This window comes from Ictalurus furcatus, chromosome 9 (assembly GCF_023375685.1).
Source record: "Ictalurus furcatus strain D&B chromosome 9, Billie_1.0, whole genome shotgun sequence".
NCBI lineage: Eukaryota > Metazoa > Chordata > Actinopteri > Siluriformes > Ictaluridae > Ictalurus > Ictalurus furcatus.
The window spans coordinates 23,063,094-23,080,972 of NC_071263.1; the positions used below are offsets into that span (position 1 = coordinate 23,063,094).

General features: G+C 39.9%; 1 protein-coding gene across 5 annotated transcripts in view; it reads left to right on the plus strand.

Moving 5' to 3' along the window:
* Nucleotides 1-17,879, plus strand: part of daam2 (dishevelled associated activator of morphogenesis 2) — a 128,815-nt gene that overhangs the window by 108,599 nt on the left and 2,337 nt on the right. For all 5 annotated transcript variants that reach the window (XM_053632686.1, XM_053632687.1, XM_053632689.1 and 2 more), the window contains 9 exons: nucleotides 1,306-1,412; nucleotides 2,936-3,020; nucleotides 3,414-3,520; nucleotides 4,072-4,160; nucleotides 9,063-9,231; nucleotides 10,100-10,207; nucleotides 10,780-10,840; nucleotides 12,092-12,223; nucleotides 17,101-17,271. In XM_053632686.1, coding sequence (XP_053488661.1) covers nucleotides 1,306-1,412; nucleotides 2,936-3,020; nucleotides 3,414-3,520; nucleotides 4,072-4,160; nucleotides 9,063-9,231; nucleotides 10,100-10,207; nucleotides 10,780-10,840; nucleotides 12,092-12,223; nucleotides 17,101-17,271 — 1,029 coding nt within the window. The remainder of the gene's footprint in view (nucleotides 1-1,305; nucleotides 1,413-2,935; nucleotides 3,021-3,413; nucleotides 3,521-4,071; nucleotides 4,161-9,062; nucleotides 9,232-10,099; nucleotides 10,208-10,779; nucleotides 10,841-12,091; nucleotides 12,224-17,100; nucleotides 17,272-17,879) is intronic.

Genomic DNA, 17,879 nt, shown 5'->3' on the forward strand with positions numbered 1-17,879 from the left:
CAGGTGAGGTGACTAACATTGATTATCTTGTTACAGTGGCACCTGTCAAGGGGTGGGGTTTATTATGCACCAAGTGAACAGTCAGGTCTCGAAGTTGATGTGTTGGAAACAGGAAAAATGGGCAAGAGTAAGGATCTGAGCGACTTTGATAAGGGCCAAATTGTGATGGCTAGACGACTGGGTCAGAGCTTCTCCAAAACAGGAGGTCTTGTGGGGTGTTCCGTGTGGGGTGTTCCCACCTCGACGGGTCAAAGCTGCTTTGGCAGCACGAGTCGGACCTATACAATATTAAGCAGGTGGTTTTAATGTTATGGCTGATAACAAGAATTCACACACAAGTTTTAAACTTCCCAATTTGTGTTTCTAACGTGAGCCAACATTGCTGATTACAGATTTAAACATTGGTATAGTAATACTAGGCTTGATTTGGTGAATGTACCCATCATATCTTAACTGAGGTCTTAAAAAAATCATTTCTAATGAATGTGCCTGTAGGTTTTTAGCTAAATCACTTCAGTAATAGTCCATAAGCTCAGTATTTCCTAAAGGTTCGTTTTCTGCTGTCCATCCCTTCTGCCGAGTTGGTAGTGAGTGATGTTTTGGCAAGGTCTGAAAGTGAGTAGGAGTAGTCTTCTGACCTTGCGCCAAACCCAAATCCCATCAGCCACAGCACTGGAAGCAGTGAGCCTTATTTGGACGCCCGTTCAGCGGTTGTTGAATCACTCTTGTAGTTGCGTACAGAGCAGAGGAAAAGCTTTCACCCATAAATAGCTCACTGTACTTTAAACATCCTCACCTCAGCAGCCTCCGTCACACAGTCCTCACTTAACCGTCTGCTCCGAATCCTGGAGCTGTTTCCTGTCCATCTAGTGTTTAATGGAAAGTTATGGCTGTAATGTCCGTTTTGTGGCTTACTACATTTTGTCACAGCTTCCTCTGTTTATCTAATTCAGCACCAGTATTTTATCATTGACTGGAAAGATATGGCTTCAGAAATATGGCTTCAGAATCCCTGTGACGGTGGTACATGGTGAATGCAGCCACATTCATGATCTGGGTATGAGATCAGGAGATTCAGCAAGGGGAAGCAATGTATCACAGATATTATCTGTATGTTGTTTTTTTTTGTTGTTTTTTTTTTCCTTAGACATTGTACCATGAAAATATTTGGCAGGTTTATTCCAAATTACACCATCCAAAGATTTAAATGTAAGATATCAAGCTGTGTTTAAAATACTCTGTTGTATGTGTTCTGATGAATGTTTTTTTTTTCCCCCATCTCTTCCACTTTCTTGCTCTCTGCAGAAGGAGACTGGCTCAATGGATGACTTGTACCTAAGCTCAAGGAAAGTGAAGGAGCTGTCCGTCATCGATGGGCGGCGGGCGCAGAACTGCGTTATCTTACTCTCCAAGTATGTCCTTACCCATGACTCGGCGATGTTGACTCAGCACCTTGTCAGTTTAATCAGTTTAATTGCCTTAAGTAGGCCTGAACACGCAAGGAATATGACTCGCAGCCAAGCTCACAGCACATAACTTAACTATTCAAACATCAACAACAACGAATTTGTAGCTTCTAATGTTTAACTAATGTATAAAGAATGAATTTGCGAATTGTGAAATCTAAGAAGTTGTTGGAAGATGTTCTATCCACGGAGAAATTTACATTATTCTCATGGACATGAGCTGCTCAGTGTGGCACATCACACGTAAGAGGCAAAATTGCTGTCTTATTCACATTTTTGTTATGGTTCATAATGTTTAAAGGCCAATTTCACAGAATGTTATTTTACCACCAGTGCTTAATTTCTAATTCACACGGTACTGGAACATAAATGGACGGGGGGGTTGGGGGAAAGCCAATTTTGTATTTTTTTTTAAAGGTGAGGTGACAAATAAGGAAATAAAAAATGGTATTATTTCATGATTTTATTATCATCACATTCTTATTTTATATATTTAATTATTTGTTTGTATTAAATACACACACACACACACACACACACATATATATATATATATATATATATATATGGTTCCTGAGCATAGAAGTGCTGGATCCTCTTCCAGGCATGATCCGGCACAAATGATGTACTACTAAAAGATGTCCTATGTGGAACTAAGTTCCTTGCTAAGAATTTCTCGTTAAAATAGATTCATGAAACTACCGAGACGAGCTTTTAGTAATGAAATGTAAGAATTTATAAGCTGACATTTAAACGGGGTCGACCTTCAATTTGTATCTTCTTCAAAGCTTGTAAAGTTAATGTTTTTGAAATGTTTTTATCTGACCTCGATTACCAACAGCGGATATTTTAGGAATGTTTTTGACGGGTTAGGCTTTACTGTGTAATTGTCTAATGTTTTTAGGCGGGAAAAACATTGAATTACCGATATAACCTTTGTCCTGTGTATTGACGTCATGGTTGGGGAATCTCATGTTTAAATCGTGGGCTGTGCATGGATTCTCCAATAAATTGATATTTACGTGAATCCAATATCATATGGGGTATTTTAGATTTTTGTTCAGTGTCAATCTAGAACATTTAGCACAACATTAAAAGGTAAGTGTTGCATGTAGAGTCTTGCAGCGTTTTTAGATCGCGACGTAGGATTAGTTAAAATTGCGTACATCTAGAGATTATGTAGAGATTACTTCCTCCAGTTTGTATTTTATTTTTTATTTTTTATTTTTTCTGAGAAACCAGCACAAACTGACTCAGGGGGTACGTAACATCCTAATGAGGCCATGACCGTGCGTTCAATAGCTATTGATCACAGCTTGCAGAGCACGACATCGATTAACCCAAACAGACTGTTGTGTGTAAGGCCATATACTGTACATGATGTGTACATCATGTGAGCACATGACGTTTAAAGTGATGATTCCTGATATTGCTTGTGTCATCATTTCTGATCATTTCTGCCCATGCAGGTTGAAAATGAGCAATGAGGAGATCAAGAGAGCCATTCTGGAAATGGACGAGAGAGAGGAGCTGGCTAAAGATATGCTAGAGCAGGTACTTAAACGCTTATAAAGCTGATCTCGCACTTGTTGTGATTTGATGTACTGTAGTTAGTGAACTTCAGAATAATTGGCACCCTTTAGGAGAATGGCCGAAAAATTATTGTTGTGAATATTAACAAATAATTACTTATATTCCTCTAAAACAAGTAATTCGTTTAAGAGTGTTACAGGATATTTTAGCTCTAAATCTAGTTCCCTCTGAGAGAAGTAAAGACTTGGCTGTAGATGGATCTTTTAAAAAGATAAGATCCATTGGGCCGGATCACACAACTCAGTCTTTGGTTATTTTACTGCAACAGCACGCCCTGAATTGTTTTATTCTTTACATGATATCCTTATTTGAATCTACAGTATTGTGTAATGTTTTTTGGGGTTTTTTTGCCAGCTGTTAAAGTTTGTTCCTGAAAAGAGTGATATTGACCTTCTGGAGGAACACAAGCATGAGCTGGACCGCATGGCACGCGCCGACCGCTTCCTCTACGACATGAGCAGGTACAAATGGCTTGTTTGAGAAAAATTAACCCTGTGGTCAAATTGAAGTGAAGAGAAACTTTGATGGTAACCGTGCAAGTGTGCATGAAAAACATCTTTTCAAACAAAAATCCAACAAAAACAAATCCCCCTCGTTGTGGTGTCCGTGATTGCTAATAGCATGTTTTGACTTTTATATAAAAAACGAAACCACCTCAATAGCCTGTGGTCTCTTGAAATTTCCACAACCTCGCGTCTAGTCTCACCGGCGCCCCTAAAATGCACTATTATTTTTCCTCTTTATCATTCAGTATGGATAAACTACGCTTTGAAATCATCCTGCTACCCTTCCACCCTTTTTCTTTCCCCTTCTCAGCAGAGGGGGGTCCCTGCATCGTGATTCTCCACGAGTGCACAGGGTTTGCAGGAGCTAATTAGGGATAAAAGCTCAGGAATCTGTGTGGGAGAGCCAAAACTTTCTTTGAAATGACTCTCCTCTGGAGACTGATTATTCTTTTCTTTCTTTTTTTTTTTTTTTTTGGTCTTTCTACCTCTGCCTGACTCCTGGTTAGGATTGATCACTACCAGCAGAGGCTCCAGTCACTATTCTTTAAAAAGAAGTTTGCAGAACGACTTGCAGAGACCAAGCCGAAGGTTGAGGGTAAGTAACATGCTTCTTGTAATATTTCTATAGTAACAGTTAATTCACAGGGACTCGTATGGCAGAAGCGCCACATAAATAACATATACATACATACACACACACACACACATATATAACGTACACGTGTGTGTGTGTGTGTGTATGTGTGTGTGTGTATATATATATATATATATATATATATATATATATATATATATATATATATATATATATATATAATATAAAATTTATGTATGTGTATATATATACAGTAATTGTTGATATGGTGCTTTCTGTCAGATGTTTATGGAAGGAGTCGCCAGTGTTTGCACTTTTTAATGGTTAATAATGAGGAGCGAGGATTTTTTTTTTTCATGGACGTTCCACAATAGTAAATACTATAGACTGATTTAAAAAAATGTAATTGCTGGCATGTTGCTGTGGTATAAGAGGAATAAAACACTTCAGGACATGCTGTTTTAACTCTGGGGGTATTACACTACCACTGTCCTTGATTAATTTCCTATTATATCATGTCCTAAAGTGTTTTATTTGTTATTTAGTAATTTGTTGAATTACATAGATGACTACAAAACAAAATGAGGTTGTAAGAAATGGGACTTATCGCTTGAAGTCAGGAAAACACAGGATTACGATGTTTGCACTAAGATGGAGTTGGTGCAGTATCATTAGTGAATACCACTACATTGTCGGATCCCCCTGTCCAGTGCAGCTGCTTTTATATACAACCACGTAAACAGCAAATATGTAGTTACAGAAAAGAACTGCCCAGTCAAATGAACAATATTTTATAATACTGTTATACTACTATTCTCGTGAAAATGGTCCCCTGTAGTTCATTTTCAAAATAATATAATATCAATACCTATGATGGAGAATATGTGTATGAATCTGTATGTGTGTCTCTGGTGCTTGAACCTCTCTCGAGTTGCCAGGGAGGCTGTTTTGGAAAGCTGGCAAAAGTTGAGGCGAGTCGTTCTCATGAACAAGGCTCATTGCATCAGAGAGTTCGAATACACTTCACGCAATTGGAATTGTGTGCGGGGTGGGGGTGGGTAAGGATTAGTGTTGTAATACAGTGGCTTACATAAATTCTCACCCTCCTTGAACTTTCCCACACTTTATAGTTTTATAACCTGGAACTGAAATGAACTTTTTCTGGATTAGATGTTATTAATCTACACTAAATAGCCCATAATATTGAGCTGGTGGGAAATAACGTCATTATAGTTTATTTTCAAATCAAAAAACATTAAATATGTGATTGCATAAGTATTCACCCCTGTTGTGAAATCCCTAAATTACAACCCCAATTCTGAAAATGTTGGGACAGTATGGAAAACGCCAAAAAAAAAAAAAAGTAATTTGAAAATTCAAATTCACCCTGTACTATATTGAAAACACATTTACTTTGTGAATTAAATTTATTTTTTAAAACATTTTTGTACATCTCTTTTCAAATCTGATGACTGCAACACACTCCAAAAAAGTTGGTACAGTCGACTGTTTACCACTGTGTAACATCACCTTTTCTTTTAATAACACTTATTAAGCATTTGGGCGCTGAGTGAAGACACCAGTTGGTTAAGTTTAGCAAGCGGAATTTTCCCCCATTCATCCAGTATGCATTTCTTCAGCTGCGCAACTGTACGGGGCCTTCGTTGCCTTATTTTGCACTTCATAATGCACCATACATTCTCAATCGGAGACAGGTCAGGACTGCAGGCAGGCCATGCTAGCACCCGCACGCTCTGCTTCCGCAACCATGCGCTTGTAATCCAGGCAGAATGTGGTTTGGCCTTGTCCTGCTCTGGATGGCAGCACATGTTGCTCCAAAATGTGTACATATCTTTCTGCATTAATGGTGCCCTCACAGATGTTACCCATGCCATGGGCACTGACACACCCCCATACCATGACAGACATTGGCTTTTGGACCTGACGCTGATAACAGCTTGGATGGTCCGTTTCCTCTTTGGCCCGGAGAACACGACGGCTGTTTTGTCCAAAAACTATGTGAAATGTCGACTCGTCGGACCACAAAACACGATTCCACTGTGCTACTGTCCATCTCAGATTAAATGGAGCCCAGAGAAGTCTGCAGCACTTCTGGACAGTGTTGATGTATGGCTTCTGATTTGCATAGTAAAGCCTTAACTTGCATCTGTGGATGCAGCGGCGTATGGTGTTGACTGGTTTACCAAAGTATCCCGAGCCCATGTCAGGATATCCATTACAGACTCATGACTGTTTTTAAGACAGTGACGTCTGAGGGATCGGAGTTCACACGCATTCAGGAGTGGTTTTCAGCCTTGACCTTTACGCACCAAGATTTAACCGGATTCCTTGAATCTTTTAATTATATTGAGCACTGTAGAAGGTGAAATGCCCAAAATCCTACCGATTTGTCTTTGGGGAATGTTGTTCTCAAAGTGTTGGATTATTCACTGACGCATCTGTTGGCAGATCGGTGAGCCTCGACCCATCCTTGCTCTTGAAGGACTAGGTCTTTTTTTGGAGGCTCCCTATATACTATATACTATTACCTTCATATTTCAACTTATCACATCGCTATTAGTCCTAAATTGCCCCGTCCCAATTTTTTTGGAACGTGTTGCATGCATCAATTTCAAAATAAAAATTTACCTTCAAAAAGACTATGCAGTTGATTAGGTCAAACTTCAAATACCTTGTATTTATAAGTTTTTTGTTTGAATACAAGTCAGAGTACATTTACAAATCACTCCACTTTTGGTTTTATTAGCATTTTCCATACTGTCCCAACTTTTTTCGGAATTTGGGTTGTAGTACTAATGCAAACAGTCATCCACAGAGGTCATATCATTAGTTGAACGGAGTCCAACTGTGTCTAATGTCTAACTGTGTCACATGATCTCAATATTAATACACTCGTTCCTGGAAGGCCCTAGACTTTGTTAGAGAACATAACTAATCAATTATCATTATGAAGCACAAAGAGCTCTCAAAATACATTAGCACGTTTGACTCGCACCTCCGAGGTTGATGGTTTGAATCCTGCCTCCGCTCTGTGCACGCAAAGTTAGCATGTTCGGGGGTTTCCTCCGGGTACTCTGGTTTCCTCCCCCAGTCCAAAGACATGCGTTGTAGGCCGGTCGGCATTTGCAAATTGTCCGTAGTGTGTGAATGTGTGTGTGATTGTGCCCTGTTAAGAAATATGGAGGATGGATGGATGGATGGAACAACTGTGACTCTGCCTAAAGGAGGCAGTCCACCAAAAGTCGGTGACCAGGTAATTAGGGGATTAGTCAGACAAACAACCAAGATCCCACGGGTAACTCTCGACAATACTCATACATGAGTATGTATGTGTATCTGTGCATGTCAGTGGGTTTCACTGCATAAACAGAATCTACTCTGGCATGTGTCTCATGTAGACCTCATTAACAGTTTACCTCACCTTCAAGGGCGTTGCAGCACCTCAAGATACCGTCTGCCTGACAGATATGTTGAGGTATTGAAAGCGCTGTCTCTGCACCGCACGCCATGAAAACACTCCGTTTACAGCCGAAACTCTAACAAGCCACAAACGTTAGTGTGTTTTATCAGCTAACAATCCTGCACTTTCCCTCCATGCATCTGTCATGTTCTGTATGAGAGCATAAATCTGAGAGGCCACACAGTGGAAGGCTAATGCCCAGAGTGGCTTTATAGTCTGCAGAGAATGGTTTTAACTACCAGTGGAAAGGAACAACAAATGCTGGCCCAAGATCTGTGACCCACCCCACCCTCACATGCTCACTCATGTCAAAATCAGAGGCGTTTAGAGTTTGTAGAGAACCATGAGTCGGAGGCTGCGTCTAAATTTAACCGCACTTCTTTAGGAGTGTGATTTGTAGGAGTGAGAAGAAACTTGTGGCCAGGCATCAGAGCTGTGTGATGATTCAGTAATGGGAGCTCATGATGGGAATCCCAGTACAGTGAGGACAGATCAGAGTTGAGACCAATTCATTCTCAAACACACACTGATGCAGGAATTTCTATACACATGATCTGGCTCATAGTGGACCCTGAGGTTAAGTAATGGTTTTGTCTGATGCCAGGGGCTTTTTTGGGAAATTTGGTGGTTTTGTCTTTGTGTGTTCCTGAGAAATACATTTGGTGAAAAGAATGAAAAGGGAACGATAGCCTTGCCTTATTGAAACCTTTTATGCAACGGGTGTGTGGTTTAGTATTGATTGCTTTGATTAAATCTTGTTTTGGCCCATTTATGATTGAGAGAGTGATGGAGGTTTTGGTTTTAGGGAGGATTGCACTCGTAATGTAGGACTGATGTCAACATGAGTGGTGTGCAAGATCCATAAGCTCTTTAACCGGCAAAGCAGCATCTCATTTCTTCTCGATGCAAAAATGATGCTATAGGCATTTTATGGAAATTAAATTCAAGGTGATTGTTCAAATAAGCTAAGTTTATATTCTTATTACATGCTTGTTCTAATACATTATTTTTCTGTAGTAAGGAGTCTTCAGTGTCAGAGTTTTATAGCAATCAGTACATTGTCTACTTGTCTCTCAGACATTCCACAACATTAAATAACTATAAATGGATAAAAAGTACTACGTCATTCCTTAATCATTTTTTTTATGTAATAATTGGCAAATTTGTATTGTTACAAGATGAGTAAAACACTTGGGGTCTTGCTGATAGATAAGTATTTCACTTCGGGTTGGTCTTGGATTATTTTCCGATGACAGCATGCATCCGAGTGTTTTATTCCTTACTTCTCATAACCTGATAATGTTCATATTGTTTAATTGTCTTTTATAATTCTTACTCAACGTTCTCTTAACGCCGTGTACAGTGTCCGATGTCAAGAAAGTCCGTTTTTCTTCACGTTCTCACATCTGCTTTCTCCTCAGCTATTGTGTGTGCGTCCCGTGAGGTGATGAGGAGTAAACGTCTGACTCAGATTTTGGAGGTGGTCCTGGCCTTTGGGAACTTCCTGAATAAAGGCCAAAGAGGGAATGCCTATGGCTTCAAAGTGTCCAGCCTGAACAAGATTGTAGACACCAAGTCAAGCATAGACAGGTCAGTGCTGCATTTGAACTGTGACTTGAGCGATCGCTGCACTATGGGACATTGTGGTTGGGTGTAATTGGCCCTTGAGTATTAGGGTGTCTCTAAATTTACTCAAATATTCATGGCATTCTAAGTGCAGTTACCAAAGTAATCAAGTGGTCATGTAAACAGCATGTAATACATATGTTATAGCAGGCTAAAGAAAGCAGGAGCTTAGTATTTACACCATTTAAGATGACATTTTTAGTTTTTCTATATCTGCACGTGTGAACACAGTAAAAGATTTTACTACTTGACGAAGACCAGCATTATTATCCAAATTACTATTTAAAAACTAAAACTCCCAAATAGATATTTACCATTAAGCGACGCAATGTTAACAATACAGCAGGAATTTTACATTTAAATCGTATATTGATTAGTGAATTCATGGGCACCAAGTTGTTTTGAAAAAAAAAAAAAATCCAATTATTTTATGACTCATAGACCTCGATTACTTAAGTGCACATAAACGTGTTGACAAAATCAGATTTTTCTTTGAAGTCACTAGACAATTTTACACGTCAATGTACTCATTCATAATTGTTTTGGTTACCTTGGTCATCTTCAGACCTGCTTGGGAAAGGAAAGGATGTTGGAAACTCATAGGTAACCAATCAGAGTCAGGTTTTGCACTAGTAAAGGTCATATGGAAATTCAGAAGTATGATCAAGGTAGCAAAAACACAAAATAGGGACATTTTGATATCTACATCTAATGATACCAAAACATTTCAGGTTAAAGTTAATGATTTGCAACAGTTGCTATGCATACGAGTCCACGTGTTCGTGATTTGAAGGAGTGGAGGGTCCGTTTACTGTATGCTCGTCTCTCACAGGAACATCACCATGTTGCACTACCTGATCATGATTTTTGAGAAGAACTATCCTGACACTCTCAACGTCCAGCACGAACTGCTCAGCGTACCAGAGGCAGCAAAAGTCAAGTGAGTCACATTTTCAACTTAAGCGACTCTGCACCCATTTTATAAGCTATTAGTAAAGAATAAAAGATAACAGGGCAACAGGCAAATAATCAACAACATAGTGGTTAAAAGAAGTTACTATTACCACCCTAAAGTTGAGTTTTCTCTAGCAGAACATCCAGAAGTTTCACTCCTCTTATACCACAGGAACGTATCAGCAATTGCAGTGTTATTTTATTTATTAAAGAATGAACGACACCTACTTTTTATCCGTTTATAGCTACATTTAATGTTGTAGAATGTCCACAAAAAATGCTGTGAAATTCACAAGCAAAAAATGCAGATTGTCATATTACTGAGAAACAGGAAAGTACAAACTCCCCAGTCCTGAAGACTTTCCTGTGGTGGAAAACCTACTGAATGTTACACAGCGCTGACACTGGAGACTCCTTATATAAATGTGAAATGTCTCCTTACACAAAACTTGACCATATCAACAAATATCCTTTTTATAGCCTAATTCAGTGAGTTATGAACACTGAGATGTTTTGGATCTGGAGGTTTGGTTTGATTTGTTGTTGCTCTGTGCACAGTCTGGCTGAACTGGAGAAGGACGTCTACAGTATAAAGAGTGGACTAAAGGCTCTGGAAGCAGTGAGTGTTCTATTATACATTCCTGTGGCTTATTCACATTTCTATTATGAACAATACAGAGGGATTTTACTGGCATTCTATTGTAGCAAAATGAAAGTCTCCCAAGCCTTTAAGCCTTTAAATAATGCTGCCAATTAAAGGAATGGTTGAGTGAAAAATCAAATTGCACAGTTTTCCACTTACTCCAAAAGTAATCGATAAGCCAAGAAGTATTTGGTGTCCAAATGTCTGCTTCTTTAGTTTTAGTTCTGAAAATGCCCCGGTCTTCATACAAATCTCTCTCAATTTTTAATAATTGTTTCGTAAAAAATAAATAAAAACAAATCATGATTAATGCAGGTCTACAAATTTTAAGTTGAGAGTGGAATTAAATTGCTATCTGCACAACCTTCAGCTTTCAGACTCTAGACTGGCTTCAGAGGTGGGGTGCAATATAATTTATATAATGGGATAATGTAGTTCCATTTTATTTGACATATTTGAATCGTTTTACAAATTGTGTAATTAAAGATGAGATTATTTAGCTCAATGTCAAAACCCTGAGTGAGAGTTTCATTACTTGTTAGGTGCATTACAAAGATAAAGAAGCAAATGGATGTCAAACATGTCTTGGCTGATCAACTACATTTACAGTAGTACAGAAGCTGCGTATTCTTTTTCTTCTAAACTATGAAGTTTCTTCTAAAATGAAAGAGAAGCCCGTGAAGGTGAAAGCAAGAAAGATTTTGTCTGAAAGGCTAGTAGCACTCCCACCGTACATACGTGTGTGTGCAGCTGTCTCTGGTCATGATTCTCCCATTTGTGCAAATGCGTTCCAGTGAGTTAGGAGTCGATAGTCTAGTGGACGCATTGTTCAGCTGTGAATTCGGATAAATCCCACTCTGCAGTGTGCTGCTTTCTCTTCATTTTCACATCGTTCCAGAATGGAAAGGCGGCGCAAATCATGGTCTCACGGCTCTAAATGAGAGCACGGCAATTATCAGTGATGTATGTCTATGGACGTGTTCAGTAAGCAATTAAGAGAGGCATGTAGAGGAACGAGGCCAAGCAAAGCCATGACTCAGAATCGAGAATGTGCATTAATCATGGAAATTGAAAACAGCAGCATGTGGACAGTTTAACAGCATGGCATGAAGATGCCAGAAGCCCAAAGCACTGTATTAACAAATGATTAGCAGGAAACAGTAGAACACTTAAAGAGCATTATGATCTGCATTGTTTTATAAACGTTGCCTTGCCGTTAACCCACAGGAGCTGCAGTATCAGCAGAGCCGGCCTCGGGACAGAGGAGACAAGTTCATCCCTGTGGTCAGTGACTTCATCACGGTGGCTAGTTTCAGCTTCTCTGAGCTGGAAGATCTGCTGAACGAGGCAAAGGAGAAGGTAAGATTCAGCCGATTACCTAATCAATCAATCAGACATCATCATCATCATCATCATCATCATCATCATGATGAGTGAGCAACTGCTGAGCTAATACTTGAGACCTAGGCTTTCCACCAATTTGCATGGGACTACCAAAGTTCTCGGTCTTAATCTAATTACGGTATCTGCGTGCTCATCATAGAAAACCACCTACTTGTCCTCTCTGCTCCAGGAAACATATTTATACAGCTTTCATCTAAGCCAGATGCAATTGCACAAAGGAATTTAAAGGAATAGAGAGTGAGGGCTTGGCGTTTACTCCCCTAGTCCCTGATTCTGCGAGTGTTTTATTTATGCTTGCTTTGAGAGTCTTTGTGAAGACGTGGGGTGTTTTCCAACTGCTTTTCTTTCACTGCTTGTGAGAAGAGAACAAGCTGCAGGATGGACTCTGTCTTTCCGTTCCCCTTCTCACAAGAGCCTGTACTCCTGCCAAGCTTGTGCATGAGCCGTAAAGGGAAGGGAGAGTGTGAGAGACTGAGAGAAGTCTTTGTGCACCCTTCCCAGTGTGGTGTGATGACTTAAACATCCCAGGGAAGCCTGGTGACTGGGTCCGAGTCCTTCAGAGCGTTTCTTGTATTTCTGCGTGCGGAGGGATAAAGAGAAAGAGCCCTCTTGTTTGAAACGTGGCATGAAGGCTCGGTCCCCATGCTACGCTGCGTCTTGAGGGAATAAAAGTTTTCTAAAGGCCATCTTTCAATCCACTTTTTTCCTCTTGTTAACAGAAAGTCTGATTGGGTTGAGTTGGTCAGTATAATCTCTCTGCGTGGACTGATTACGTGCTGCCAGACTCGGCACTTAACCACACAGCCTCCACTGTGAATCCACCCACTATTCGCCTAATTATTTATTTAAGGAGCAGTGTAAAAGTGAAAAGTCTGTTCGGAGCGGCATCACGGGAAAAGGCTGACCCTGAAAGTTGATTTGCAGCAAGGGGAACAAAGGCACTGCTGTACTCCTGCAGTTCGGTGTGTTCCTTCCAGCTCTCCAGTGGCCAGACTCACTTTTACGGGTGTTAATGTCTCTTAAATTAAGCCCAAATTTTCATTTCCAATCTATGCGAGTAAATTAATTTTACTCATTGGAACAAAGCAAATTAGTTTTAATATTAGTTCAAAATTGTTGTGGGGAAACTGTGCAGTAATTTGAACATATTAAGCAAACAATAATCAAGAACCAAAGATATTAAAGGCAGAATTGTTTCCTGACATTGTTCTCACACACACACACACACACACACACACACACACACACACACACACACACACATATATATATATATATATATATATATATATATATATATATATATATATATATATATATATATATATATATATATATAATTTAAAAATGATGCAAGTCATGATTATCAACAGCCGGTTGATGTATTTAAAATGAGCCATGTGTTATCACACTGGTCACTGTTTCCATCTTCTGTGATGGTAACATAAATGTGGCAGTAAAATCGTATTAAAATATACATACTAGACACTTTAAAGATGATTTCTACCAAAAGTGGCCACTGTATCCATAATAATAAATTTCTTACATGCTTTTACAAAGAAGATCTAGATGTCTTTCTTTCTCAGCCTTGAACGTGTGACCTATTAAACCACCAACATAAAATTTTATTTATAGACTGCCTTTCAGTAAAAAACATAACTTTTTATAAACTAAAGAGTAAAGTATATCTTAACATGTAATATTGGGCTCAGTGAGCAAAAAAACCACAAAAGAAGCACAAAGTGTTTTCTACAGATGTCTAGTACAGCTGGAAACAGTTCATAGCTAAATGCTCATACATTTTAGAAAAACTGGGATGCAACCTCACCGTCTTTTTTTTTTTTTACCTTTGGTTTATACACTCTGGGGTCAAAAGTATGTGGACACCTGAGTATTGAACATCCCATTCCAAAACCATGGATGTTTAATATTGAGTTGTTCTGCCTTTGCTGGGAAGGCTTTCCACTAGATTTTGGATTGTGGCTGTGAGGATACGTGGCCATTCAGCCAGAAGAACGCAACAGGTGTCGAGCTAGAAGGCGTGGAGCGCAGCTGTCGTTTCAGTTCCTCACAAAGGTGTTCAGTGCTGTTGAGATCTGCTCTGTGGAGGCTACCGGGGTTCTTTCACGCCAACTTGGCAAACCATGTCTTCATTGAGCTCACATAGTGCACAGGGGCATTGTCATGCTGGAACATGTTTGGGTCTTTTTAGTTCCAGTGAAAGGAAATCTTAATGCTACATCATACAAAGACATTCTAGACAATTGCGTGCTTCCAATTTGTGGGAACAGTTTGGGAAATGCCTACATATGGGTGTAATGAGCGGGTGTCCACAAACTTTTGGCCATATAGTGTGTCTTTACCCTGTGCACGTGAATGTAGTGTACCCTATTGAAGGTGTATAACTGGACCCTAAAGATCATCAGGGGTTCCCATCAACACTTTGGGGTATCCACTGTTCTGAAGACCGACACTCCTGGTACAAATGATCTCACTATCAAACCTCTTCGTAAGTTGGATCAGATGTTAGGAATTGTGAAAACTTCAAACTGAGTACTACAGTGTGGGACCCGTGAAGTGGAGAACCATTTTCTTAAATGAAATTTAAAGCTACATAAATGCACTTTCCCAGCAGAAAGGTGCATAGTAAAGCTAAACACCATGGAGGGTAGCACTCGTCTAGCAGGATCGAGTCCTACGTTTTTCCCTTATGCAGGAAGCTAAAAGGCTAACTTTCTACCACATTGCTGTTTCATACGTTCGAAATACAGAGAACATGGCCAAACTCCCAGTGGGAAGGAAGCCAGCATGAGCGGGGATAAATGCTAGATCTCTCTGGTGTAAATCTGTTGTGGGTTTGGGATGCTCTTGGCAGTCACTGCAGTCTGACCTTAAAATGGATTTACACTTTTAGAACCGAAATTGTATCTAAAGGAAAGGCCTTATTTTAGCTTTTAACACCATGGCACTCCCAAACCAACCCCAAAGAGCTAGAGAGCAAGGCCTTGTTGAATGTAAGACTGGGTCATTTCTTTTTTTCAAAATGGATTTTGCATTAAAATCTAACGTCAAACTTTTAAAGTTATGTAACAAAGAGATTGTAAATGCCGTTGAAGTCCAGAATTTTCTATCTTTTCTCTCTCTCTCTCTCTCTCTCTCTCTCTCTCTCTCTCTCTTTCTCTCTGGCAGTAATCAGTGGACAGGTGGTAGTGATAAGAGAAGACATATGGTAGTCTAATGAGGCGTGACCTCATCCATCATGCACACGGGAGCACTGAAGCCTTTTCTTGTTAGTGTGCACTGTTAGTGGTTGTAGTTGAGATTGATGTAGCTCACCCCGTACACAGATAAGCAGGCGAATGATGTGGCATTACATCAGCGGGGAGGATGTACTGACCTGGTGCACAATTTTACACTGCATGCATTTATACATCTCTGTAACTGTATAATAATATAGCCTTGCTTTTACAGTAGGTGTTGCAGTATTGCTGTGACACATTACCACCCCGGTGAAATCAGCCATGACCAGGAAGACGGTCATTAATGTAGCTGAACCAGAGCCGCACAGAATGAATTCTCTCTGGTGCTTTTACCCTAATATCCGATCTTTGGTGCGTTGTGGCTGTTAAACACTGCACTGCTTGCTGAACTGGCTTATTTGAGCGATGGACTGCCTGAGCAGTCAGAAATCTTTAAACTAACCACAAATGAATTTGTTCGTGTGAAATTTAAAGTGTCTGGTATTGAGACTAGCAGTTCTCCCACTTCTGGGCTTTCTCTGCGTTTTTCTCATCACTACGGGTTAAATCCTAATGCGTCTGTTCTGTTGTATCTACAATCAAACTTAAAAAACCACGAACAGACATGCAATAAAACGAATGTATAGCAACCTATAATCTTCACTGTATATAACCTATTATCAAAAAAGCATATCATTATGCTAACTGTAATCTTTATTGTAATTAGTGCGACTAGTTTTTGTTTGTTTTAGTTCAGATCAGCAACACCATGTTCTTCTGTGTGTTTGACAGCCATACTGTATGATAAAGTTATGAGCATGCTAGGAGTGGCGTCAGAGATAGCATTGTAATGTGTTTACGGTATTGGGGATATTCCAGATGTATTTTCTAGGTATAGGGAAAGTTCATAGGGATCTGGTTGTAAAATCCAACCTACATTGGTTTTAAAAAAAAATAAATAATTGGAAATGCATTTTAATCAGTATTTTGAGTAAATGGTGGTCTTCACCAACACTAAATATAACATATAAGCCCTGTGCTGTCTTCCAGGCAGGTTGCAATTGAAAATATTGCCAAGCCATGCCTTCTCCACAACTGAACAACTCAATCCACTCTGTGAAAATGATGAGTTGCCTTTGAAAGAAGTGTAGCCTAGCTGAAGAGCTCCATTACAGCTCCGTGTGGAGCTAATTACCAAGCCAGAAAAATGTCAACAGGAACCAGTTCGAATCCCGCCTCCACCCTGTGTGCACAAAGCTTGCATGCTCTTTCCGGGTACTCCGGTTTCCTCCCCGAGTCCAAAGACATGCTCTGTAGGCTAATTGGCATTTCCAGATTTTCTGTAGTGTGTGAATGGGTGTGCGATTGCGCACCGTGATGGGTTGGCGCCCCGAGTTCCCTGGGATAGGCTCCAGGCTCCCCGCGACACCGTGTAGGATAAGCAGTATGGAAAATGGATGGATGATTATTACATGCAAACTGAACCTTTTTATCACTTGTCGGTTTGTTTTCTTTTTTTTTTTTTTTAGTTATTAGCCTTTACTCCTCTTCCGGTGTTCTAATGCTTGTTGTTCTCCACTGTTCTCTTCTCAGTTTTCCAAGTCTCTGAAGCACTTTGGAGAGGAGCAGATGCGCATGCAGCCAGACGAGTTCTTCGGGATCTTCGACACCTTCCTGCAGTCGTTCAACGAGGCTCGGCAAGACCTGGAGAACATGCAGCGTCGCAAAGAGGAGGAAGAGAAGCGAGCGCGCATGGAGGCCATGGTGAGCCACATGTTGCAAATACAAATACAGCCTACAGCGTCTTGTTTCATCTTCTCTCATTTAAAAAACTTTCTGTGCATGATTATGTCCCATTTTAATAGTCCTTAACTGCTGGTCTCAGTGGAGATCATTTCCTGGCTTAAAAAAAGAGGATATTGATGTCGCTTTAGGATTGCTTTAAAAGTCAAAACAGTAATTATAGCGTTCATATCCTCAATTCATTCATCACTGCTTTAATTCCTCAATCAAAGGAGCAGACTTTAAAATAACGCACATCATGCTTTTGTTTGTTCTTTCCATTGCATCCATTTTTCCACGTTTGGCTCGTAAATCTCTACCTGGTTTCAGCATGTTGTGTTTACTCTGTCTCCTCCCTCTTATTTTTGTTAAATGGTCATTCCATCAGATCAGCTGTCAGTAGACCTACAGCCCCTCTTTATTTTAGCCAGTACACTCTGAGGTCTTCCCCAGGGAATGTCGGGAATGTGAGCAGAGAGCAGAAAGAGTATGGGAACCAAGCAACTCTTTGATTTCCTCTCATCCCTCAGCTGTACAGATTGCAGCAGGCACTGCTGATTAGCTTGTAGACTTGCACACACTTAGGAAAC